The 10530-nt window shown below is 44.2% G+C and overlaps 2 protein-coding genes across 2 annotated transcripts; one reads left to right on the forward strand and one right to left on the reverse strand.

The window, feature by feature from the left end:
• Positions 1 to 93: 93 nt before the first annotated feature.
• Positions 94 to 2766, reverse strand: praf2 (PRA1 domain family, member 2). The gene is made up of 3 exons (XM_034002661.3): positions 2545 to 2766; positions 1248 to 1465; positions 94 to 263 (listed from the first exon to the last, which is right to left on the reverse strand). The coding sequence occupies exons 1-3, from the start codon at positions 2721 to 2723 to the stop codon at positions 124 to 126; spliced, it is 537 nt and encodes a 178-aa protein (XP_033858552.3). The 5' UTR covers positions 2724 to 2766; the 3' UTR covers positions 94 to 123.
• Positions 2767 to 4662: 1896 nt separating this feature from the next.
• LOC117401736 (ras-related protein Rab-7a) lies at positions 4663 to 8498 on the forward strand. The gene is made up of 5 exons (XM_034002552.3): positions 4663 to 5221; positions 6205 to 6331; positions 6894 to 7112; positions 7461 to 7586; positions 7788 to 8498. Exons 1-5 carry the CDS (start codon positions 5169 to 5171, stop codon positions 7881 to 7883), a joined length of 621 nt encoding a protein of 206 aa, XP_033858443.3. The 5' UTR covers positions 4663 to 5168; the 3' UTR covers positions 7884 to 8498.
• The last annotated feature ends 2032 nt before the right edge of the window (positions 8499 to 10530 follow it).

A 10530-nucleotide genomic window follows, 5' to 3' on the forward strand; every position in this document is an offset into this window, starting at 1 on the left:
CTCTCTCTTTCTCCTCTACGACCCTGTCTCCTCCCCCTCTCCCTCTCTCTCTACGACCCCGCCTCCTCCCCCCTCCCCCCTCTCTACCACCCTGCCTCCTCATCCTCCCCCTCCCCTCTCTCTCTAGGACCCCGCCTCCTGCTCCTGCCCCAGCGCCTCCAGCAGCAGCCCCATGGGTGTCCTCTTCAGCCCGATGCTCTCGATCCTGTTCTCCAGCTTGTTCTTCAGGTTGCGCAGGCGCAGTGAGGCGTGGAGCAGGATCACTGAAACACAGCGACACGGCAAGCATGAGACACTGATTACAAACCCCGCATACACTGAAACCAGCTCCCAGCACAAACTCACACCCCGTCCTGGGATTCAGAGCTCCCCTCATTCAAGTACATGCTATTGAAATGACCAGGGGCTAGTGTGAGTCTCTAACCCTGCATCACTTCAACATTAATACTACTAGACTTCATTGAGGGGAGCTCTGAACCCCAGGACTGGGTGCAGCAGCAGCAGCAGCAGCAGCAGGGCTAGTGTGAGTTTCTAACCCTGCTCAAACTCCTGGCTCCTGATCATTTCAATATTAATAATAATAATAATAATAATAATATTAATAATAGACTTCATTGAGGGGAGCTCTGAACCCCAGGACTGGGTGTAGCAGCAGCAGCAGGGCTAGTGTGAGTTTCTAACCCTGCTCAAACTCCTGGCTCCTGATCATTTCAATATTAATAATACTAGACTTCATTGAGGGGAGCTCTGAACCCCAGGACTGGGTGCAGCAGCAGCAGGGCTAGTGTGAGTTTGTAACCCTGCTCAAACTCCTGGCTCCTGATCATTTCAATATTAATAATAATAATAATAGACTTCATTGAGGGGAGCTCCGAGACCTCACAGTGCCTGCCTGCCTCCCTGACATAACAGGACATGAACCAGCGATCCCGCACACTGCACTGCTAAGCTAGGCCAGCAGTGTGGAGTAGTGGTTAGGGCTCTGGACTCTCGACCAGAGGGTCGTGGGTTCAACCCCAGGTGGGGGGACACTGCTGCTGTACCCTTGAGCAAGGTACTTTACCTAGATTGCTCCAGTAAAAAACCCAACTGTATAAATGGGGAATTGTATGTAAAAATAATGTGATATCTTGTAACAATTGTAAGTCGCCCTGGATAAGGGCGTTGGCTAAGAAATAAACACTTACATTTACAGAAAATCAGACTGACAGAGAAACCCGCTGCAGCGGGTCACAAAGAGCTCTTACTCAGAATGGGGAAGGCGATCCCGAACACGAACACAGCCACCGCGCCCATCACATACAGGAGCAGGTAGCTGGCGCCCATGATGGCCAGCAGCCCCAGCGTCGGGTGGTTTCTACGGAAACGGCGAACCACGGCGCGGTTCTCGGCGCCCCACACGAAGCCCAGGAACACCAGGGTCACCACGGCGCCCCCTAGCAGCATTTTGATGGGCTGGAAATACCTGAAAAAAAAAAAAATAATAATTCATTTTTTAATACAGTGTAAATACTATTGAGATCAAAAATATCACAAGAGCAGCAAGGATATAAATCAGACTCCCGTTCCACAGCAGTGCGATCCAGTCCTGGTTTTCACTGTGAGTTTAATAATAAGACACACCTGAGCTTGTTAGCTAGACACACTGGGGGCTGATCAAGCTGGTAGTAAAACCTGGACTGGATCACACCGCTGTGCAGTAGGAGTCTTGTTTTTTATCCACCCCTGCGTTGAGATATCTAGCACTGAATACCTTTTTCATGCACAGCGCTCTGCGTGATCTTGACCAGGGCTGAAAAGCGTTGCTCTGAGGGGATCACAACGCTGCCTGCTGTGAATTATGATATGGAAAATCTCAAGACCCGCCTGTTCTCTCTCTCGCTTTCCATGCTCTTCAAGCCCTGACATCTGCTCTTAGCTGCTGTGTTGCTGCTGCTATTTCATGTATGATGCATTTTCCAATGTGTTTAATGTATTATGCATTGTTTTTTACTGTATATCATGTATGATGCATTTCTCTGTATTTAAAGTATTATGGATTTTCTTGGTGTTACTGCATCTTGCAAAGTGCTTTGTGATCCACTATGAAAGGCGCTATATATAAAATAAAGACTGACTGATTGATTGATTGATTGACTGATGTATTCAACTCACGCCTGCTTACGCTGGCACTGTATGTACCCTCCCAAAAGCACAATGGTGCAGCACTGTCACATTGCAACGTTACAGTTCCCACCACAACACATCGTGCAGACAGACAGCAGCTCCAGATAACCAGTGTGTTCAGATACTGCATTCATTTCATTAAGAGCCTAAAACCATTTCAACGTGGCATCCGAGCTCGCTGTGAACCAGAAACTGCAAGCTTAAATGCAAGACGAATGCTGACTTTGATATATAATGAAATACTGCTGACCTGACAATAAAAACATACGCACATCATCTTCATCATCATCATAATAATCATAATAATAATAATAATAATAATAATAATAATTGCAGAATGATTTTTGTAAGCTATTTGTAAACAATCTCTTGACGTACCCGACTATTACAAGGGACACGAGTGCGAATATGAAGTAATTGGACTGGTAATACAGGAGGTTGTTAATTATTCGGTTGTTCCATTTTTGCAGGTCTCGGACATCCGGGGCAGCGAACCGAGCCGAGCCCAGAACGAAGTCGTCAAGGGTTCTGAAGGGAGGAGGTTGCACGTCAGCCATCCTGGAAAACCCGTCCTGCAGCAGGAATTAAACTACAACCCCCAGCGTGCATCGCGCCGCGGTGGGGCGTAGGACTACAATTCACAGAAGGCTTTGCGAGAAAACGGACCGCTCCAGATATTTTACTGAAGTCTCCTAGACAGAGCCTTGCTTGGCTGTTCATTATTAATATTATTATTATTATTATTATTATTATTATTATTATTATTATTATTATTAGACCCTAACAGACTGCTGGTGATTATTCTGTATTCATGCCTCTTAATTTGAAGTTTGAAATGGTCAGCGTTACACCGCGATAATTATAAATACTAGAAATATGAATGAATTCAATATTCAACATTTAACGCAAATATGCACCATTTTAAAATTGCCGAACTTCAATAGTTCGTTTTAAGAACAATAAAGTGAGGAACATACAGAAATTATAAATGTATTTATAGGGTGAAAACATTGCAGCGTATTTCAATTCAGGGCGGTGAAACTAGAGGGCGCTAGAATACAAAATATAAAACTCGTCACTTTTTCTAAAACTTAAATATTTCAAAGTAGAAAAGCCCTGATATGAACGACTGGAAACGTTTCTAAACTAATGCAAAATACATCAAAAACGTTTTTTGTTTTTTTTTTTGGTTTTTTTTGGTTGCTTAAAAGGGAATTTAAATTAAAAAGGGGAATTAAACTACGTGCCTCTTTTAAAAATAATAATAAAAAATACATACAAAAATAAATAAATAAGGTGAACTCGTTCAGGTAACGCCGCGCTGCAATAATACGATTAACACTCGCTTCCATTCTCACAAACGACCACTAGAGGGCAGACACTATTCTAATTATTAATTCGTTATCCAGGGCGACTTACAATTGTTACAAGATATCACATTATTTTTACATACAATTACCCATTTATACAGTTGGGTTTTTACTGGAGCAATCTAGGTAAAGTACCTTGCTCAAGGGTACAGCAGCAGTGTCCCCCACCTGGGATTGAACCCACGACCCTCCGGTCAAGAGTCCAGAGCCCTGACCGCTACTCCACACCGCTGTTATGAGTTCACCTTGTGCAGATAGATAGTGACAGGAATCAGCTTCCTCAGCGCCAGTAACAACAACACTACTGACGGGAACACCTGCCTGAAGTTTACCAGTGTTCTGTGGTTTTCAACGTATATAACTTTATTAAACGAGTGTTCGCGCAATGTTAAAACTCAAATATAAAGAAAGAGTTCACGCAAACTGAATCACTGGTTAATTAAAAGCTGGAGCAATTGCTTTGGAAATATAGTACCGTATTCTAACGATTATGCACGTGTAATGATCTATCTATCTATCTATCTATCTGTCTGTCTCTCTCTCTGTCTGTCTGTCTATCTATCTATCTATCTATCTATCTATCTATCTATCTATCTATCTATCTCTCTGTCTGTCTGTCTGTCTGTCTGTCTATCTATCTCTCTCTCTCTGTCTGTCTGTCTGTCTATCTATTTCTCTCTCTCTGTCTGTCTGTCTGTCTGTCTGTCTATCTATCTATCTATCGATCTATCTATCTATCTGTCTATCTATCTCTCTATCTATCTCTCTATCTATCTATCTATCTGTCTGTCTATCTCTCTATCTCTCTATCTATCTATCTCTCTATCTGTCTCTCTATCTGTCTATATATATGTATGTGTATATGTATCGCGTCTTGAGTTAAATATTTGTAAAAAGGGAGACTTGGAAACGTTTTTTCTCATTTGTTTCATGTATTTATTTTTGGTTTCACTTTTATAATAATAATAATAATAATAATAGTAATAATAATAATAATAATAATAATAATAATAATAATAATAATAATAATACACTTTGCTGTCCGTCTTTAACTGTGTATTTCGCTCCCATCAGATAAAGAAAGCTGCTGGCTGTTTAAACAGGCTTCGCAATTCACACGGGATCCGGAAACTTCCAAAACAAACACGACAAAAACAAACTTGCCCTTGTTTACATAGTGGCGTTTGCGCTTTAAAATACAATCTCTCAGAAACTAGACAGGAAAAAAAACACCCCAGCTATGTAGCTTAACCGAGCAAAACTCCGCAGGAGCACCCGTCTGAAATACTCGCAGTGCGTGTCGTTGAGAGTCTATCCTTGCAACTTTGCATATTGCGGGGATGTGATACAGTATCTTTAAAAAGGGATTTGCAAATGAGCGACAAAACTTTCTAACCAATTGCAACAAAAAAAAGCGTCTTTATTTCGCTCCGTGCATGTTGTTTTAATGATTTTAGTGAAACAGTCGTTTCGGTTTTGCTCTGAGAGTGTTTTTTTTTTTATTTTGCAGTCCTGTCCGTGTTAGAGTTGGATAACTGTAAGGGAAATTGCCTGGTTTTTTTTTTTTGGTTTCTCTTCGTTCACAAAACGAGTCCGGCAGCATTGGTCATCATCCTCTTATTTTACACAGTCATGTCACCGTGGGGGAAGGTTCACCTCAAAGTTATTTTACTTGGCAATTCTGGGTAAGTTTTTGTTTATTGTCGTTTACGTCGCTTTACATCGCAGTTAGGCGCGCATTAAAACGCATTTATGTGTACGCATCATTTTGATTTAGTTTACAAACCTCCAGCATAGTTTACAATTGAAGCCAAGGGTGTTCCTGTTGGCTTCCGGGTACACCTGTTCAGGTACGAGTGTCTGACGTCATAGCTTAAAACTACGAACACGCAGGGTTTTGCGAGCCTGCTTCGGAGAAGTCGCCGAAACGGGCTGGACGAAGTTATTTCGATGGTATTGTTTAAAACTAAAGACACAAAAGTGGTGTTTTGGGACGCCATAACGCCACGTCACGTCAGGTTTCGGCCACGCCCTCTCTCGGTTTGTAAACTTACCTGTGGGAAAAAAAAAGCGCCGCCTGGCGTTGAGCAACAAACAGCAAAAATCAATAAATAAAGCGACTCCTTGTGGACATTAGAGGTACTGCAGGACATTTTTATTTGTTTATTTAGCAGACGCCTTTATCAGAGCCTGCAGAGTCACTTACAATTACGTCTCACCCGAAAGACGGAGCACAAGGAGGTGAAGTGACTTGCTCAGGGTCACACAATGAGTCAGTGGCGGAGGTGGGATTTGAACCGGGTACCTCCTGGTTACAAGCCCTTTTCTTTAACCACTGGACCACACAGCCTCCACATCTTCGAAGTCCTCCACATTTTATCGTGTTTTTTAAAAACCAGATTTCAGTATCATTTCTGTGCGACCGTTTAGTTCTGTGGACCCGGTCTGATCGGAAGCACGCCTTGTTGGCTTGCCAGTTCGTTTGCATCGTTTGTAAGGATCGTATCAGTGGCAGGTTCCCTTCTGAGAGTTTTATCTTTGCAGTTTATTTCCTCCCCCATGTTTTCACCGTGCTTTCACCACAGCGTGCCCTGGTTGGTAACGTCTATTAATATGCTTTGCCTCTGTGTCTCTTCATCTTCTTGACGTTCTGACCTGCTTTTTAAAGGGTGGGGAAATCGTCCTTCATGAACCAGTTTGTGAACCATCGCTTCACCAATCTGTATCGCTCCACCATCGGGGCAGACTTCCTCACGAAGGAGATGACGATGGACGGGAACACGGTCGTCCTGCAGGTGAGGCTTTACTGGACAGTGATGGACAAGTGATTTGCATCACCTAGAATTTTAGGATTGAGACAGAATTAAAACATTATATATATGAGCATAATTGATCTCTTTTATTTAAAATCATGTAATCAAAAGACACTGCAAAATCATGATACTGCCCAAAAGTCTACCGGAAGCCATAATAGTAGTATTATTATTATTATTATTATTATTATTATTATTATTATTATTATTATTATTATTATTATTAATGAGTCCTTTAGCAGACGCTTTTATCCAAAGCGACTTACAGAGACTAGGGGGGTGAACTATGCATCATCAACAACTGCTGCTGCTGCTGCAGAGTCACTTCAAATAGGAGCTCGTTTGTTTTACGTCTCATCCGAAGGACGGAGCACAAGGAGGTGCAGTGACTTGCTCAGGGTCACACACACACACACACACACACACACACAGGGAGTCAGTGGCTGAGCCGAGATTTGAACCTCCTGGTATCGAGACCCTTGGGCCAGCAGTGTAAATGATATGAATGTGTTTTTTTGTGTTACTCCGGCTCTACGTGTTTCAGATCTGGGACACGGCCGGCACGGAGCGGTTCCAGTCCCTGGGTCTGGCGCTGTACCGAGGCGCTCACTGCTGTCTGCTGCTCTTCGACGTCACCTCCTCTGCTTCGTTCCGGGCGCTGGATCTGTGGAGGAAGGAGTTCCTGATCCAGGCCGACCCGGCCCATTCCCAACACTTCCCATTCGTGGTGGTGGGGAATAAGAGCGACCTCCCGGAGCGGGAGGTGAGGGGGAGGGAGGGAGAGAGAGAGAGAGAGAGAGGGAGAGGGGAGAGGGGAGAGGGGAGAGGAGGAGGAGAGGTAGGAGGGAGGGAGGGAGAGAGGGAGGGAGGGAGAGAGGGAGGGAGAGAGAGAGAGAGGGAGAGGGGGAGAGAGGGGAGAGGGGGAAGGGGGAAGGGGGAAGGGGGGAGGAGGAGGAGGAGGAGGAGGAGGGGGAGGGAGGGAGTGTGTGAGAGAGACAGAGCGAGTTAGTGAGAGAGGGAGGGAGGGAGGAGTTAACTGTGCATCCCCTTCGCTCCGCGCGCCGTCGCTAACGCGTGTTCTGCGGTTCTCTCTGCTCTCCTGTGTTCCCAGGTCTCCGGTAAACTGGCCCAGGACTGGTGCCGGGAGAATAACGCAGAGTATTTCGAAGCCAGCGCCAAGGAGGCGGTGAACGTCGAGCGAGCATTTCAGAGCGCGGTGCGGCTCTCCCTGCAGTATGTGAGTACCAGCAGCAGCTGCAGCAGCACCGTGCTCTAACTGACAAGGCTGGGCAACCCTGGTCCTTTTATATGTCTATATATCATCAAGGATTTATTAAATAATAATAATAATAATAATAATAATACTCGCAGCTCCCATTGGGGCGCAACAGGAACTCAGTCTCATTTCTTTCCCCTCGTCTCTCCCCCTCCCTCACAGCACAAGGACAACACCCCAGAACCTGCTTTTGAGAGCTTCCAACTGTCCTCCAAAAACGAGCCAGAGGAGAAACCCACCAAGCAGTGCGCCTGCTGAGTGTACCGCTTCAAAACAGCACCCCCTATCTGCGGGGGGGGGGGGGGGGAGAGAGAGGAACTGACTTTTATTATTCACAGCAGCAGCAGCTGTTGTGGATTCACCTCGCGGAACGCAGCAAGACGCCACGCTGCTGCGGCGACGGTACTCAAACCTGGCCCTTGAGATCCAGGTCTTTATTTCAAGCAGGTTCTAAAATCTCAGGGCTCGGTTAACAAGGTTTCAGAACCTGCTCGGAGTAAAAACCTGGACCGGCTCGGCTCTCGAGGGCCAGAACTGAGAACCACTGAGCCGCAGTGTCAGCACTGACTGGACTAGGACTCTGGGTCCATAATCCAGGGTGTGTCCAAAGCTGGCTCTTCCACCCGCTGTGGTCTCTGATCCAAACCCTGCTCTAAATGGAGCAGATTAATTAAATCTCCATGTATCCAGACCCTGTTAAACCTGCCTGGAGAGGGACAGCCATCCACAACCGGGACTGACTGGACAGCCCTCCAGGACCGGGACTGACTGGACAGCCCTCCACGACCAGGACTGGACAGCCCTGCTTTAATCGTACAAAGCCATTATGCATGGAGATATAAAAAAATTAATTAAAAATTGAAACACGCTTAATCTCTTGCTTTCCAGTTAATTAATTAATTCATTCATTCATTGTCACAATTAACTAGCCCGTGCATTGGTTTTGAGAACAGCCAATGACTGGTCGGCCAGGGTGTCCTCGGCTCACCGCGAACCAGCGCCCCCCTGTGGTCTGGCCGGGCTCCCGCGGGCTTGCCTGTAAGCTGTGTTGTCCTCCGACGCTGCAGCTCTGAGGCGGCTGCACGGTGAGTCTGCAGCGTGTAAAGAAGCGGGCGGCACGGGGGGTGGTAGCGGTGATCTTAAATAATTGGATGTTCTAAATTGGGAGAAAAACGGGGTGAAAATTAATTGGCGACTACTAAATTAAAAAGAAAAAAAAAAACTATTAAAAGACTTGTCTTTAAACATTTTTGCTCATGTATGTCCAGTTTAGACATGGTTGAGGTATTTTTCCTTTGGATGAGACGTAAAACGAGCTCCAATTGGAAAGGACTCTGCAGCAGCAGCAGTTGTTGATGATGATGCAGAGTTCAAATCTCAGCTCAGCCACTGTGTGTGACCCTGAGCAAGTCACTGAACCTCCTTGTGCTCCGTCCTTCGGATGAGACGTAAAACAAATGAGCTCCTATTGGAAGTGACTCTGCAGCAGCAGCAGCAGTTGTTGATGATGCAGAATTCACCCTCCTAGTCTCTGTAAGTCTCTTTGGATAAAAGCATCTGCTAAATGACTCATTGATAATAATAATTACAATAATAATTTGGTTTATTAGTAAAATGTGTGTTTTTGTTTTTTAAATGGGCAGGTTAAACCAGATTCTAAAACAGGTTAATTCTTGGTTGAGAATCAAAAAATCTAAACGCACAAAATGAATGAAGGCAGAGCAGAGGCAGCGGGTACTTCAGTTTGTTTTTTTATGTCAAGACACAAAAACAGACAATCATGAAATGAGCAACATGTAAAAACAGATTTTTTTTTTTTTTTGTTACAGGTAATTATATATAAAAAAAACAAAACACCTCAAGACTTTATTTTATTTCTCTTTTTAAATCTGGCTAGCTGAAAAGAACCAAAATGTACAATTGAGCTCCAAAATTTGGCAAAAGCCAATCCTTGCATCTCATTTCAAAAACCTTCTCACCCCCCCCCCCCCCTCAAAGTATATTATCACCTTCTCTCTCGTCCCCCCCCCCCCAAAAGTATATTATCACCGTCTCTCTCGCCCCCCCCCCCCCCAACAGGATATTATCCTTTGTGATTTTTTTTAAAAAAAAAATCCACACACGATTTTACAAAATAAATCCTTGCTTCTATTTTTTTCGTCCAATGAGAAAAAAACACACCCCCCCCCACCCCCCAAACATTACAAAAACCTATTACTTGACAGACCTCCTAAATCAAAAAGAGTGAAGCTTGGATTGGAATCCTTTAAAACACTTGTGAATTTATATATATTTATATATAAATCGAAAGCGAGTTGTCTTCCTCCTTCTCCTCCTCGCTGATTTCCCAAAGAGAACGCTCGGTGCTCCCGGAAGTTCGGGAGAGAGAGAGAGACGAGATCCGATCGGAATTCTCTCCTTTCGATTTGTCTGAATATTGCCATCGCGTGCTTTTTTAAAAAAAATAAAAACTAGATTTGCAAATGAAAGCACACCGGGAGAGATTGTGATATTTCATCCCCATCCTCGCCTGCGTATATTTTTTAACTTCACTTCTGGTTTGTTAGGAGGAGAAGGTGGAAGTTGACGTAAAAAAAAAACTACCAATTAAAAAATAATAATAAAAAAAACATCGTTGCATTATTTAATGACAGTAAAACACACACAGTGGCAGCTTTGTACAAAACAAACAAAAACAAAAACACACCTAGAAGTGACTACATTTTTGTCGAAGCTGTTCTTTTTGGTTAATTACCAAAAAACAGCCAATGCTGTGTGTTCCTCTCTCTCTGACAAAAACAACAACATAGTCATCATCTGCATTGTAATAATATTTGTAATGGCAATACAAAATGTAGCTGTAAAGTCTCTCTCCGGTTCTGTGTTTTTGGAGAGGAGGGGTGCA

Source organism: Acipenser ruthenus, unplaced genomic scaffold (assembly GCF_902713425.1).
Source record: "Acipenser ruthenus unplaced genomic scaffold, fAciRut3.2 maternal haplotype, whole genome shotgun sequence".
NCBI classification, from domain to species: domain Eukaryota; kingdom Metazoa; phylum Chordata; class Actinopteri; order Acipenseriformes; family Acipenseridae; genus Acipenser; species Acipenser ruthenus.

What these genes read in the sequence shown, in the direction of transcription:
- LOC117401736 (XM_034002552.3), top strand. Translation starts at nt 5,169, where the DNA reads ATGTCACCGTGGGGGAAGGTTCACCTCAAAGTTATTTTACTTGGCAAT. An exon ending in GCGACCTCCCGGAGCGGGAG is followed by an intron (nt 7,113 to 7,460) that starts GTGAGGGGGAGG and finishes CTGTGTTCCCAG; the next exon opens with GTCTCCGGTAAACTGGCCCA. An exon ending in TGCGGCTCTCCCTGCAGTAT is followed by an intron (nt 7,587 to 7,787) that starts GTGAGTACCAGC and finishes CCTCCCTCACAG; the next exon opens with CACAAGGACAACACCCCAGA.
- praf2 (XM_034002661.3), bottom strand. Translation starts at nt 2,723, where the DNA reads ATGGCTGACGTGCAACCTCCTCCCTTCAGAACCCTTGACGACTTCGTT. An exon ending in GTGTCCCTTGTAATAGTCGG is followed by an intron (nt 1,466 to 2,544) that starts GTACGTCAAGAG and finishes TTTTTTTTTCAG; the next exon opens with GTATTTCCAGCCCATCAAAA. An exon ending in GATCGCCTTCCCCATTCTGA is followed by an intron (nt 264 to 1,247) that starts GTAAGAGCTCTT and finishes GCTGTGTTTCAG; the next exon opens with TGATCCTGCTCCACGCCTCA.